At 56.3% G+C, this 14,910-nt stretch overlaps 1 protein-coding gene across 50 annotated transcripts in view; it reads right to left on the bottom strand.

Annotated features, from left to right (window-relative positions):
* Window positions 1-1,206: 1,206 nt before the first annotated feature.
* Window positions 1,207-14,910, bottom strand: part of MAST3 (microtubule associated serine/threonine kinase 3) — a 54,879-nt gene continuing 41,175 nt past the window's right edge. For 28 of the 50 annotated variants that reach the window (XM_078361809.1, XM_078361808.1, XM_078361812.1 and 25 more), the window contains 10 exons: window positions 14,082-14,204; window positions 12,460-12,569; window positions 10,627-10,760; window positions 8,793-9,037; window positions 8,098-8,316; window positions 7,602-7,828; window positions 6,927-7,049; window positions 5,475-5,638; window positions 4,890-5,071; window positions 1,207-3,640 (listed from right to left, as the gene is read on the bottom strand). In XM_078361809.1, coding sequence (XP_078217935.1) covers window positions 3,123-3,640; window positions 4,890-5,071; window positions 5,475-5,638; window positions 6,927-7,049; window positions 7,602-7,828; window positions 8,098-8,316; window positions 8,793-9,037; window positions 10,627-10,760; window positions 12,460-12,569; window positions 14,082-14,204 — 2,045 coding nt within the window. In that variant the 3' untranslated portion in view covers window positions 1,207-3,122. The remainder of the gene's footprint in view (window positions 3,641-4,889; window positions 5,072-5,474; window positions 5,639-6,926; window positions 7,050-7,601; window positions 7,829-8,097; window positions 8,317-8,792; window positions 9,038-10,626; window positions 10,761-12,459; window positions 12,570-14,081; window positions 14,205-14,910) is intronic. The other 22 variants (XM_078361813.1, XM_054249981.2, XM_078361801.1 and 19 more) reach the window with 1 other exon arrangement.

The following is a 14,910-nucleotide window of genomic DNA, read 5'->3' as shown; positions in this document are numbered from 1 at the left end:
CACACTCGGGCTGGGGACACAACTGAGGCTGATCCCCGAGACCGCGGAGCGTTTCAGGAAAGAACCGAATGTGCTCAGTGCCCAGTGGAGGCCATGGGAGTTTAGACCCAGAGGCGACCGCCAGCTTATGCAAATTGCTGAAGCATAGATGGTTCCGAGGGAGCGAGTGAGTTCTCAAGCTCAGCAAACAGGGTGGCAGTAGAGTGGGGAAAGGGCCTGTGGCAGAAAGCCGAGGTCTAAGTAGAGCCAGGATTGAAGGAGTTTCCATGGCAACCCAGAGCGTCCGGAAACAGCCTACGATCTCGACCCTTGTGGGCACTAGAATTTAAGGGGACTTGAGCCCAGATGCCGGCTGTTTCCGGAAATAACCGAACGCACTCGGAGACGGGGACGTAGCCAAGAGAATTTGTAAGCCGGCTGAGCGCCCCGGAAGTAACGGATTGCTCTAGGGCTGGGCTGGTTTCGACTAGAGGGAATTTTATGGCACAGAAAGACACGACGATTGCGTATTTATTTTATTTTTATTTATTTATTTACTTTGAGACGGAGTTTCGCTCTTGTTGCGCAGGCTGGAGTGCAATGGCGCGATCTCGGCTCACCGCAACTCCACCTCCCAGGTACAAACGATTCTCCCGCCTCAGCCTCCCGAGTAGCTGGGATTACAGGCATGCACCACCACACCCGGCTAATTTTGTATTTTATAGTAGGACGGGATTGTTCCACGTTGATCAGGTTGGTCTCGAACTCCTGACCTCAGGTGATGTGCCCGCCCTGGCCTCCCAAAGTGCTGGGATTATAGGCGTGAGCCACCGCAGCCGGCTGCTTATTTATTTTATTAGCATAGTTCAAGGCGCCCAGGATCGAGGCTGCAGATGGTCGTGATCGAGCCACTGCCCTCCAGCCCCGGTTACAGAGCGAGACCTTGTCTCAGAAAACAAACAAAAAAACCTCCCATAGTTCAGGGTCCCATCTGTCTGGAGGAAGCTTTTAAGGGCAGAACTATTATGGAGTACTCACAGGGAGAGGGTAGCAGGAGGTGGGTACTCACGATGGCATCAGGAAGAATCTTAAGGGCGAACTCCTATGCAGCCCTCAAAACCCTCTTGCCATGACTTTGACCCATGGGTCTATTTCACTCCGCTCCCCTCCCGACTCTTCCCTTCCTCCTTTCTCAGTCCCTCATAAAGCCAGACGTTGGAGCTCATCTTTGTAAATACGGGCTTTTATTCACTGCCAGCTCCAGGATGGAAGGAGGGGGCGAATCATGCACAGCCTTGGTCTACCCTCCAACACTAGGGAGTGCTGCGCAGGGGACTCAGAAAGGGACGCAGAGTGGGCTGTTGGTGTCTGGAAAGCTCCCTCACCAGAGTGCCCAGTGGGTCACATCCCACCATGGGGGATGATCCAGGGCTGGAGTCGGCTGCATCTGACACCAGACCCTCCATTCAAGCTCCCTTGATGACAATGCCCACAACGGGGTCTGGCTGATATGCTCTGTTCTGCCACGACTTCTGCCGGGTGATCGAGGGACAGGTCTCTGCCCCTCGCTGGGGTCTCAGCTGCTTTGTCTGTAAAACGGAGGTGATGACGCCACCTCCAGCCTTCTTAAGGCTGGCTGAGGGAGAAGCCACGAGTAAAAGCGCTTGGCACACAGTAGGTGCGTAATGAACAGTCAATGGGATTAGTCTTGTAAACACAAGGAAACTGAGGCACAGAGTGGGAAAGCCATTTTCCCAGAGCCACACAGTGAAGCTGAAATTCAAACTTGAGCCTCGACTGGGTTTTCTGGCTTGAGCTTCATCCCAGAGAGGCTCTGACACAGGGAGGGAACCCCTAGCGGGTGTTTCAGACACATCACGGTCAAGGGCTTGCTCTCCCGGGCCTCAAACACACGGCATCTTGTCCAGGACAGACGGGACAAGGCGAGGCCGAGGCGGAGCCCAAGGGGAGGGGACGCTGAGTGTTTCCGGAACTGGCCGAACGTAGTCCTGCGGGACTGGCGGAATAGAAGGTGCCCCGGGATGCCGAGCATTTCTGGAGGCTGCCTTGGCAGTGCCAGGTGAGGCCTGCACCTTCCTGCATCAGTGTGCACCTGGGGAGCGGATGACCCCTCTGCGCAGTTCCGGTGAACACCTATTCATCCATCAAAGCCCCAGCTCCCACATCCCTTCTCCAGGCTGAAGCTAGTAGGATTAGAGGCAGACTCTATAGCAGGGATGGTGGGAGGTGGCCTTCAGAGTCCAGTCCATCATTGGGATTACACTGTTTTGTGGGTGAGGGGAATCGTTTACGGACTCCAGGTGGTATCCAAACTGGGCCTGTACAGGTGAGCTCAGCTCCATTCCCTCAAATGGGTGGGTCTTGGGAGGGGAGTGAGACTAGGTAACACAAAACACTTAAAAACTACAGAAAAACTAGAAAACACAAACGCAGATGATTTGTCCAAAGTGCTTCCTTCTCAGCCCAGCGGGCAGGACCTGCAAACAGGGTCCCAGGTACCTGGGGCAAGACCTGGTAGCCGCCTTCAAGGGGTGGCTCAGTCCGCTATCGCTTATAAAAACTAATAAATTAGGCCAGGCGTGGTGGCTCACACCTGTAATCCCAGCACTTTTGGAGGCTGAGGCAGGCGAATCACGAGGTCAGGAGTTCGAGAGCAGCCTGGCCAACATGGTGAAACCCCGCCTCTACTAAAAATACAAAAAAATTAGCTGGGCGTGGTGGCACGTGCCTGTAATCTCAGCTACTCAGGAGACTGAGGCAGGAGAATCTCTTGAACCTGGGAGGTGGAGGTTGCAGTGAGCTGAGATCAGGCCACCGCACTCCAGCCTGGGTGACAGAGTGAGACTAAGTCTCAAAAAAAAAAAAAAAGTAATAAATTAGTTGCAGGATTTGTCGCTATTTACAAAGCCACCCGTGTCCCCCATTCCTGCCCTGTCCGGCCCCGATTGACACCAGAACACAAGGGAAGCCATGTCTCCACCTTCCAGCAAGGACCGAGACGGCTTCTCGCCTTCCGGGTGTCAGACTGGTGGCTCAGGCTCCATCCAGGCATGGCTTTATGGGAAAAACATTGCACAAAAAAATGCGTGACTTTGAGGCCAGGGAGAGACCAGGCAGGGGGGTCAGTCTCTCCCAGGAGGCATGGCCTCCTCGCCCTCCACGGCAATCTGTGGCACCGAGGCGGGCAGCGCAGTGGCCTCCTCCTGCGGCTCATCAAAGCTAACCTCCTGCACGGCCTCCTGCTTCTTGAAGGAGTCCCGGCGCTCGGACAGGTGCAGTCGCCGCATGACCACGAGCTCGGCCTCCGGCCCGCGGCTGCGCCGCCCCTCCCCATCCAGCCGCTCACCTGTGCCCAGCTTGTCAGCCGACTGGCCCCGGCGCAGCCGCGGGGATCGGGCAGGCGCGGGCGGGTGCCCTGGTAGGGGCGAGGGCGAGCGCGGCGGGGGCGCGGAGATGGGCGGGCAGGCCAGCGGGGAGGGTGGGATGCTGCTGGTGGACTTGCGGCGGCCAGTCTTGGGGCGGGGCGGCCCCAGCTTGGCAGCCAGGCCGTGCAGGGAGCTGGGGCGGGTGTGGCCAGCAGCAGCTGGGGAGGCAGGGCTGCTGGAGCTTGGGGAGACGCTGGGTGGGGACGCGGTGGTGTCTGTGGGTGATAAGAGTGGGTCAGGGCTGCTGGCCTCAATGTCCCCAGCCTGGAGGTGGAGCTGTGAGACTCACAAAAACTGCTAAAGCCCGTGTCCTTCCCTGTGGCCCCCAGCATGCCTGGCTTGCTTTGTTTGTGAGACAGGGTCTTGCTCTGTTGCCCAGGCTCTGGTGCACTGGCTTAATCACAGCCTCACCCTCTTGGGTTCAAGCGATCCTTACAACTCAGCCTCCCGAGTGGCTAGGACCACAGGTGCACGCCACCATGGCTGGCTAATTTTTCTTTTTTTTTAAACAGTCTTGCTCTGTCCCCCAGGCTGAAGTGCAGTGGTGTGATCTCGGCTCACTGCAACCTTCACCTCCCAGGTTTAAGCAGTTCTCCCGCCTCAGCCCCCCAGGTAGCTGGGACTACAGGTGTGTGCCACCATGCCTGGCTACCTTTGTACTTTTAGTAGTTTCACCATGTTGGCCAGGCTGATGTCAAACTCCAGATCTCAAGGGATCCACCTGCTTTGGCCTCCCAAAGTGCTGGGATTACAGGTGTGAGCCATCATGGCTGGGTCATACCAGGCTTCTCTGCCTCCCCCTCAGGGTTGTTTCCTTGGCCTAGATCTGGTGAACTCCTACTCATCCATCAAATCCCCAGCTCCTCTGCCCCCTCTTCGAGAAAGCCATCTCTCTGTCTCCACTCTTTTTAAAATTTCTTTTGTTTTCCTGAGACAGGATCTCACTCTGTCACCCAGGCTGGAGTGCAGTGGTGCAATCATGGCTCACTGCATGCAGCCTTGACCTCCCGGGCTCAAAGTGATCCTCCCATCTCAGCCTCCTGAGTAGCTGGGACCACAGGTGTGCAGCACCACCACACCCACCTAATTTTTTAATATTTTGTACAGATAGGGTCTCTCTTTGTTGCCCAGGCTGGTCTCAAACTCCTGGGCTCAAGTGATCCTCCCGCCTTGGCCTCCCAAAGTGTTGGGATTACAGGCCTGAACCTCTGTGCCCGGCCTCCTCTCATTTCCCCACCCTTCCTGTCTAGCCCCATTTGTTCATGATGTTTCCTCTGCGGGCACCTCCTTCCCTGGCACCTGCACGAGTGCTCCCAGATTCCCTTCTAGACCAGGAGCCCGGAAGCTGTTCCTTCCCGTCATACTTTCCCTAATGCGCATGATTCCATCCCCCAGACTGCTCACTCCTGCCCGGGCCCACCAGCCCTTGCCCCCAGGGTAGCCGGCGGAGGTGGGTGCACCTACCTGCTGGGACATCAGGGGCTGGACTGCGGCAGGGAGTGGTGGGGCTCGGGGAGAGGCTGTGGGTGGGCGAGCCGGGGAGGCTCTCGCTCGATGACAGCGAGTGGTGGAGTCCAGAGGAAAAGCTGCGGCTGGTGTGCAGCACGGACGTCTGCTTGGAGATCTTCTTGAAGAGCGACTTCCGCCTGGGGTATGAGAACCGGGAGCCTCAGAACTCCTGCTCCTGGCCGGCGCGGTGGCTCACGCCTACAACCCCAGCACTTTCAGAGGCAAGGCAGGCGGATCATTTAAGGTCAGGAGTTCGAGACCAGTCTGGCCAACATGGCGAAACACCATCTACTGAAAATACAAAAATTAGCCGGGCATGGTGGTGGGCACCTGTCGTCCCAGCTACTCGGGGGCCTGAGGCAGGAGAGTCGCTTCAACCCAGGAGGTAGAGGTTGCAGTGAGCTGAGATTGAGCCATTGCACTCCAGCCTGGGCAACAGAGCAAGACTCCATTTCAAAAAAAAAAAAAAAAAAAAAAAAAAAAGGAAAAAAAAGAATCCCTGTCCCCACCACATGTTCCCATGGTCCGCCCCCTCTGTACCGCTCCCTGGTGGCCACCGCCGCGCACCGGTCCTGGGTCTCCCGCCGCCGGCTCCGCTTGCTCCTGCGCGCCATGCGGCCCTTGGCCACGTTCTTCCGGGCGGGGCCCACCTTGATGGACGTGTTCTCTAGGGCAGTGGTCCGCAGGGATATCTTGTTGCCACTCTGGGACAAGATGGGAGGATGGTGAGGGGTTGCCTCTGTGCCCTCGCAGGGCCCAGCACTTGCCCGGCAGCTGCTATGTACCCTTCACTCCAGGCACCAGCTGGGACCCCCCCACCCTGATATCATTCATCCACCCAACCAGTGACTTACCCAACAAATCCAGCCAAACAGTGCAGGGAACACCAGCCCTCCTGCCGGGACCCCCCACCCTGAGGTCAGCGCCCATCGAGGCCTGCCCTCTTCACTCTCCACCCTCCCCAGGGTCTGTCATCCACCTACCTGGTATCTCCCCATCCCCTAGTCACCCACCTAATGGCCCAGGAGTCATCAGGCCAAAGACACATGTCCACAAGTCTGTCTGTTCAGTGAGCCACCCACACAGCTGCCCACATGGGAGCCTTCACTCTTTTCTTTTTTTGAGGTGTTGTCTCACTCTGTCACCCAGGCTGGAGTGCAGTGGCGCGGTCTCGGCTCACTGCGACCTCTGCCTCCTGGGTTCAAGCGATTTTCCTGCCTCAGCCTCCAGAGTAGCTGGGTTGACAGGCGTGTGCCCACCTCACCCAGCTAAGTTTTGTGTTTTTAGTAGAGATGGGGTTTCGCCATGTTGGCCAGGCTGGTCTCGAACTCCTGACCTTATGATCCACCCACCTCAGCCTCCCAAAGTGCCGGGATTACAGGTGTGAGCCACCACAGCCGGCCCTTCACTCTATTTTAGAACCAGGGTCTCTGTGTCCCCCAGGCTAGAGTGCAGTGCGGCATCATAGCTTACTATGGCCTCCACCTCCTGGGCCCAAACAGTCCTCCCACCTCAGCCTCCCAAGTAGCTGGGACTACAGGCACGTGCCACCAAGCCCAGCTAACTTTATTTTGAAAGTTTTTGTAGAGATGGGGTCTCACTATGTTGCCCAGGCTGGTCTCAAAGTCCTGAGCTCAAGCGATCCTCTCGCCTTGGCCTCCCAAAGTGCTGGGAAGAGAGGTGCGAGCCATGGCGCCAGGCCCCTCCTCCTTTCCTGAGGCCATCTCCTACCTCCAGGTGTCAGGCAAGAGGGAGGAATAGATGTGAGGGTACCCAGGGAGAAGGGAAGGCTTCCTGGAGGAGGAGCTCTGAGGGGCGATACTGGGGCTAGAGAAGGATGTGTATTCTGGGCAGGAGGAGAGTGTGTGCAAGGCCTGGAGTTGACGGTGGATGTGGGGTTGTGTGTCTCGACAGGGAGAAGCATGGGGAACCCAGAGCTGTGGCCAGGGGATGCTGGGACCCCTGACGGTGGGCAGTGGCGGGGGGACATACCTTCAGCAGCAGCTCCACGACGTCCATGTGCACCAGCCCCAGCACCGACTCCCCATTGATGTGGGTGATGAGGTCCCCGGCTCGCAGGCCCGCCTCCTGGGCGGGGCTTCCATCCTCCACACTCTGGGGTCAGACAGGAACAGTGGGGTCAGTGGCTTGGGCCCCACATCTGGAGACCCCAGCTCAGGCTGGGTCTGCTGTGGGACCCCAGCAAACTGCTGCCTCTTGTGCTGCCTCAGTTTCCCTGATCCTGGGGAACTCCTACTCACCCATCAAAGCCCCAGCTACTCTGCCCCCTCCTCTAGAAAGGCTTCTCTGTCTGTTTAGGGAGCAACCAATAGGAAGGGCATGCCCTGAAGTGGGACTGATGCCCTGAAGTGGGACTGATGCCCCTGGGCTGGGGGAGGGAGGATAACATGCCCAGTGCGCCCCCTACAGAGCTGGGAGATTAATGTCACTTGGGATCTGTTAGCCTCCATCCAGCCTTGTCTCTCTCATCTGACCTCCTCCCCATCAACTGACAGGGACCGGATGAACACCATCACATGACAGGGACTGGTGGCACCAGCTCTGTCCCCTAATCCTGCCGTACTCTAAAATGCAGGTCTGAGAAGGGATTTGACCGGGCAGGGTCAGACTAGAACCCGGGTCCCTGCCTTCCCACTCCACGCTCACCCAGACCACGTGGTGCACAGTGTAGACGTCACTGTCGCCCATGTAGACGCGGATGGCCCGCAGGCTGAAGCCGTACTTCTTGCCGGAGCTGTGGATGACGATGGGGGGCCGGAGGCTGCCACACACGGGGGACGGGTCTCGGCTCGGCGACGAGTCACGGGACGACGGGTTTGAGGACAGAGAGCGTGGGGACAGGGGGCTCATGAGGGGGCCACCACTGCCGTCATCTGCAGGGGGCCAGGGAGGGGTCACTCACTCCCTCGAAGGTCCCCCGTGGCCCCTCTTTCCCACCGTGACCACCACCCTGGTCGCCCCTCCAGGCCTTTGCATGTGTGGTGCCCTCCACCGGGAACACTGTCCCCAGCTCTCCCTGGGTCTCACTCCGCCTCCCCTCTCCCAGGCTCAGTCCCAGCCTCCCCACCTCAGGAGAGACCTTCACCTTTTTGGGTACAATGGGTGTGGACAGACAGAGGTGAGAACGGGCCTTTAGTGTTACCTGCCGTGATGATGAGGGACAGGGCAGAGACAGAGGCCGACTTGGGCACACGGCCCCCGCCACTGCCGCCGCCGGAGGAGGCTCTGGACTTCTCAGGGGCTGGGTCTCTCGGGCCCCCAAGGCGGCGGCCCCGGCCGGCATCCAGAGGCCTTGGCGTGGAGTGTCGGGCGCCGATGCTGTTGCTCCGTAGGCGGGCATGGCTGAGGGCAGCTGTGTCGGCTAGGAGGTCAGCAGGGTCAGCCGGGTGCCCCTCAAACTCACCACGTGGCCCCTCTAAGGGGAAGGGGAAGGCCTTCCTCCCTGGTCGCTGTTTATACAGTCCAACCTCCTGGCCTATGCTCATGTGGTTCCCTCTTCCTGCACTCCCTTCCCAAATTACTTTCTATGCAAAAGTCTTCAAGTCTCCTCCTCCAGGAAGCCTTCTTCCACACACATTTAGACCCTTAGTTCCCTCATCTTGGGAGCTAGGGGTCCCATCCTGACTGTATGAAGCTAAGGGCAGCGGGTAGGGGGATTACCCTGGACCGAGGTTCCTGGGGGGTGGGAGGTCTCTCTGGGAACCTGGCTTCCCTTTTCTTAACCCCTTATTGGCTCTGAAGGACTCCTACTCATCCCTGAAAACCCATCTCAAATAGCCCCTCCTCTGGGAAACTTCCATGACATCATCCCTCCCTCTTACTCAGGGCCCCACTTACCAGAAAGGCTTGAGGGTTTGGGCATCACTGGGGTGGCTGCTGGGGGTGGGTCAGGCTCCCCTAGAATGAAGACGGGCCTCTTGGGGCCTGCAGGGCCTGGGCCTGCCCCTTCATCTTCTGATGAGAAGGCAAACTTGGGCATCGTGTCCAGGCTGATGGTATTCAGGAGAGAGGGGCTGGGACCCCGCTCGGGCTGGGACGAAGATGACTGACAGGAGGATCCAGAGGATGTACAGGACCTCAGCCTGCGGGGAGGAAGAAGCTGCGGGACGCTGTCGGGCGCCGCACCTAGGATACTCGGTCACCTTTCCTGCGGGACGGTCACCTTTCCTGCGGGACGCTGTCGGGCGCCGCACCTAGGATACTCGGTCACCTTTCCTGCGGGATGCTGCCAGGCGCCGCACCTAGGATACTCGGTCACCTTTCCTGAGGGACGCTGCCAGGCGCCACACCTAGGATACTCGGTCACCTTTCCTGTGGGATGCTGCCAGGCCCGCACCTAGGATACTCGGTCACCTTTCCTGCGGGACGCTGCCAGGCCCGCACCTAGGATACTCGGTCACCTTTCCTGCGGGACGCTGTCGGGCGCCGCACCTAGGATACTCGGTCACCTTTCCTGTGGGACGCTGCCAGGCCCGCACCTAGGATACTCGGTCACCTTTCCTGTGGGACGCTGTTGGGCGCCACACCTAGGATACTCGGTCACCTTTCCTGCGGGACGCTGCCAGGCCCGCACCTAGGATACTCGGTCACCTTTCATGGCCACGTCTTAACTCCCAGTCTGCAGTCAGGGGCAATTTACCTAGACGGGATGAGTAGTTCCCTGTGTCTGCACTGTCCTCTGTCCACCTGGGGACCTCTTATTCGCTATTTTTTTTTTTTTTTTTAAAGACAGGATTGGCCGGATGCGGTGGCTCCTGCCTGTAATCCCAGCACTTTGGGAGGCTGAGGCGAGCGGATCACAAGGTCAGGAGTTCAAGACCAGCTTTGCCAATGTGTTGAAACACTGTCTCTACTAAAAATACAAAAATTAGCTGGGTGTGGTGTCGGGTGCCTGTAGTCCCAACTACTTGGGAGGCTCTGTTGAGCCCAGGAGTTTCAGGCTGCAGTGAGCTATGATCGTGGCACTGCACTCCAGACTTGGAAAAAGAGCAAGAACCAATCTCTTAGACAATTTTTTAAAAAGGCCAGCTTCTGGCTGGGTGCAGTGGCTCACGTCTGTAATCCCAGCACTTTGGGAGGCTGAGGCGGGGGGATCACAAGGTCAAGAGATCGAGACCATCCTGGCCAACATGGGGAAACCCCATCTCTATTAAAAATACAAAAATTAGCCAGGCGTGGTGGTGCGCACCTGTAGTCCCAGCTACTTGGGAGGCTGAGGCTGGAGAATTGCTTGAATCTGGGAGGTGGAGGTTGCAGTGAGCCAAGATTGTGCCACTGCACTCCACCGTGGTGCCTGGCGATGGAGCAAGACTGTCTCAAAAAAAAAATAAATAAAAAAAATAAAGGCCAGCTTCCAACACCCATCCTCTAGCAGACATTGACTGTTTCTCTTGTGTCTCAGTTTGAAAATGAACAGGAGTTAGTCAGCAAAGGACATTCTGGACAAAAGGAAAGGTACGCCTAGCAGCATGATGGTGCAGAGCTGTTTTATGTTTGCGGTGAGGAACACAGAGCCAAAGGCAGCAAGGTTGTCAGAGACCTGATTAGGCTAGTCAGTATGTTTGACCCTTTTCTACCTGGCCACTAGGAAGCTCCCTTTGCATCAGATTTTGTGTCTACCTCCCAGCAGGCTTGGAAGCTGGATCTGCCTATACTTCCCCAGGCCACCTACCGGATGTCAGCACTCAGCCGGCGGCCATAGTCCACCTCGCTTCGCTCCCACCCTTCCTCCCGGTCTTCACTGAAGCTCCTTTCAGCAAAGGTAGGAGTGGGCTGGACGGCCAGGAACTCAGAGCTGCTGTAGACCTGGGAGGCAAGACAAAAGAATGGTAAGCAGAATGCGGTGGCTCATGTCTCTAATCCCAGCACTTTGGGAGGCTGAGGTGGACAGGTCACTTGAGGTCAGGAGTTCGAGACCAGCCTGGCCAAGATGGTGAAACCCTGTCTCTACTAAAAATACAAAAATTAGCTGGGCATGGTGGCAAGTGCCTGTAGTCCCAGCTACTTGGGAGGCTGAGGCAGGAGAATGGCTTGAATCCAGGAGGTGGAGGTTGCAGTGAGCCGAGATTGTACTCCAGCCTGGGCAACAGAGCGAGACTCTGTCTCAAAAAAAAAAAAAAAAAAACAGAAAGCTGGCTTAGTCGAGGGCTTCCTATGTGTCAGGTGCTTCTGTTTGAGTCACTTCCCTAAATCCTCACTCCACACCTCCCTAAAAGAGCACAGACGTTAGCCCACTGTGCCGACGGAAAAACTGAGGCTCAGAGGGGCCCTGCTACCAAACTGCATTTTTGCTGCTGACTAGAAAGTCCTGGCTGCGGCCCAGGCCTAAAGCAGAGTGAAGCGTTTTTTGATGAAATCATAAACAAAGGAGGGAATGTCAGTTAAGCTCATAAGGTTATAAAATAATATCCAGGGCCGGGTGCAGTGGCTCAAGCCTGTAATCCCAGCATTTTGGGAGGCCCCTGTGGGTGGATCACTTTAGGTCAGGAGTTTGAGACCAGCCTGGGCCACATGGTGAAACCCCATCTCTACTAAAAATACCAAAATTAGCCAGGCATGGCGCGTGCCTGTAATCCCAGCTACTTGGGAGGCTGAGGCAGGAGAATCGCTTGAATCCAGGAGGCGGAGGTAGCAATGAGCTGAGATCGCACCATTGTACTCCAGGCTGGGCAATAAGAGTGAGACTGTCTCAAAAAAAAAAAGGAAGGAAGGAAGGATAAAAAAAGAGTAAGAAAGAAGAAAAGAAACAAAAAATTCGCTGGGCATAGTGGCAGGTGCCTGTAATCGCAGCTACTCAGGAGGCTGAGGCAGGAGAATCGCTTAAACCCAGGAGGCGGCGGTTGCGGTGAGCTGAGCCCTTGCTAGACTGGTGGGACGACACGGTGAACGTGCTGAATGCCACCGATTTGTACACTTTATTTTACTTTATTATTATTATTATTATTTGAAACAGAATCTCACTCTGTCACCCAGGCTGGAGTGCAGTGGTGCGATCTCGGCTCACTGCAGCCTCCGCCTCCTGGGTTCAAGTGATTACTGATGCTTGTAATCCCAGCGCTTTGGGAAGCCAAGGTGGGCGGATCACCTGAGGTCAGGAGTTCGAGACCAGCCTGGCCAACACGGTGAAACCTCATATCTATTAAAAACGTAAAAAATTAGCCTGGCGTGGTGGTGCATGCCTGTACTCCCAGCTACGCGGGAGGCTGAGGCAGGAGAATCACTTGAATCCGGGAGGTGGAGGCTGCAGTGAGCCAAGACCGTGCCACTGCACTCCAGCCTGGTGACAGAGCAAAACTCTGTCTCAAAAAATAATAATAATAATTCCTAGCACTTTGGGAGGCCGAGGGAGGAGGATTGCTTGAGCCCAGGAATTTGAGGCTGGCCTGGACAACATAGCAAGACCCCATCTCTACAGAACAAAACAAGGCAAAAGCAAACACCGACACGGAAGCAAACAGACAAGCCAGGTTTCCTGAGCGGCGGCTCCACCCGGGGCCTGGCCCACCTTGCTGAACCGGTGGGAGCAGGAGGAGAACTGGGGGATCTCTGTGGACGATTCTTCATCGTTGGTCTCGTCGTCCTCGGAGCCGAGGTGGCGGTAGCGTTCCGAGCGTGCTGTGGGAGAGGGGCAGGTGCAGCATGCCCGATACCGAGAGCTGATCTCAAGGGCAGTGTGGCGATGCGGGGAGGGTGGTGCAGGGTGGGGTCGCTGCCAGGGCAAACACTCTGAGGTAGGACCGTGCCTGGTGTGTTTGAGGACCTTGGGAGGCTTTGGTGGCAGAGCAAAATCTGGGAATCAATCCCAACTGTGACCCTAAAACGTTGAAGGGCCGGGCGTGGTGGCTCATGCCTGTAAATCCCAGCACTTTGGAAGGCCAAGGTGGGTGGATCACTTGAGGTCAGGAATTCGAGACCAGCCTGGCCAACATGGTGAAACCACATCTCTACAAAAATATAAATATTAGCTGGGCAGTAGTGGTATGCATCTGTAATCCTAGCTACTTGAGAGGCTGAGGCAGGAGAATTGCTTGAGCCTGGGTAGGTGGAGGTTGCGGTGAGTCGAGATTGTGCACTGCACTCCAGCCTGGGCAACAGAGTGAGACTCCATCTCAAAACATAAATCAAAGCTGGGCAAGGTGGCTCACGCCTGTAATCCCAGCACTTTGGCAGGCCAAGCCGGGTGGGCCACAAAGTCAGGAGATGGAGACCATCCTGGCTAACACAGTGAAACGCCGTCTCTACTAAAAATACAAAAAAAAAAAAATTTAGCCGGGCATGGTGGCAGGTGCCTGTAATCCTAGCTACTAGGGAGGTTGAGGCAGGAGAATTGCTTGAACTAGGGAGGCGGAGGTTGCAGTGAGCTGAGATCCCGCCACTGTACTCCAGCCTGAGCGACAGAGCGAGACTCCGTCTCAAAAAAAAAAAAAAAAATCAAGTGATTAAAAAGTTGTGGGCAAGGTTCACGTAAGTAGAAATTATGAGAAAAAATTAAAAAGAAAAAAAAAAGTTGTGAGACCAGAGGCGGGAATTCCTATTTCTGAGCTTCAGTGATTCCTTGAAACGGTCACACAGAATAAGGTACAATTGTGCATCTCAAAATAAGGGACGCTCCTCATTGTATAGAAGAAGAAACAGAAGCTCAGAGAAGACCTCTGACAGGAAGAAGTTCTGAAGGAGGTGCTGGACACTAAAGAGCGGAACCCCCAAGTTGGGAGAGAAAGAGTCATCCTCAGAGCTCACCTCCCGCGCGCCTGTGGGGACCCCTCCGTTAAAGCTGGGTGAGGCGCCCTACCCTCCTGGGTGACAGATGGGGCCCCATGCACGGTCAGGGCCACACACCCAGGAGGCCCACCTTGCTGGGGAACCCCAGACAAGGGCCTGCTACACTTGGTGCCTTGGTTTCCCCTTTTGAAGCCTGAGATTTGCTGTGGCCTTCTGAACCTAGATGCACAGGAAATCTAGCCAGGGGTGGCTGATACACGTGCCCTAGATTCTTGGAAGGCTCCAGAAGTCGGAACCTCCAGGCCTAGGGTGAGGTGCCAGGCTTGGGTGGAACCCCTGGCATACAGCCGTCCACCCCCAGGGACTGAGGGACAGCAGAGCCCACCCCTGCGGGCCCCTCCTTACTATCAAAGTAGCTGGTATCATCCTCGGCTTCGAGCTGGGGCACGAACTCGGCTTTGTGTCGAAGAAGCCCTGCCCAGTCCAGGCCCAGGAAAAATGGGTGCTGCTTCACCTCGTGGGTGCCACCTGCAGATAGGCCCAGCTGAGCCCTGTGGGACCTCACCTCACCCACCATAGGATGCCCTCCACCCCCATCCCCACCCCCTACTGCTCATGCTGGACACAGGGTGGGGACAACGAAGAACCAGAAAAATGGGCCGGGCATGGTGGCTCACGCCTGTAATCCCAGCACTTCAGGAGGCCGAGGCGGATGGATCACTTGAGGTCAGGGGTTCGAGATCAGCCTGGCCAACATGGCAAAACCCGTCTCTACTACTAAAAATATAAAATATAAAATACAAAAATTAGCCGGGTTTAGTGGTGCATGCCTGTAATCCCAGCTACTAGGGACGCTGAGGCAGGAGAATCGCTTGAATCTGCGAGGCAGAGATTGCAGTAAGCCAAGATTGCACCACTGCACTCCAGTCTGGGCAACAGAACAAGATTTTGTCTGAAAAACAAAACATCAACAACAAAACCGGAAAATCGGAACAAAATCCACTGAAATTTAGGAGCCTGGACAGGGACCAAGCTGGGATTCAAACCACTGCCGGCACTTTGGGAGGCTGAGGTGGGCAGATCACTTGAGGTCAGGAGTTCAAGACCAGCCTGGGCAACATGGCAAAATCCCGTCTCTGGATGACAGACAGGGCTCCGCGCCTGATCAGGGCCGGATACCCAGGAGGCCCAACCAAAAATACAAAAATTAGCCAGGCATGATGGCACATGCCTG

The sequence above is a fragment of the Callithrix jacchus genome, chromosome 22 (genome assembly GCF_049354715.1).
Source record: "Callithrix jacchus isolate 240 chromosome 22, calJac240_pri, whole genome shotgun sequence".
Taxonomy (NCBI): Eukaryota; Metazoa; Chordata; class Mammalia; order Primates; family Cebidae; genus Callithrix; species Callithrix jacchus.
The sequence above is the reverse complement of the archived record's forward strand: the minus strand, read 5'-3'. Positions and strand labels throughout refer to the sequence as shown.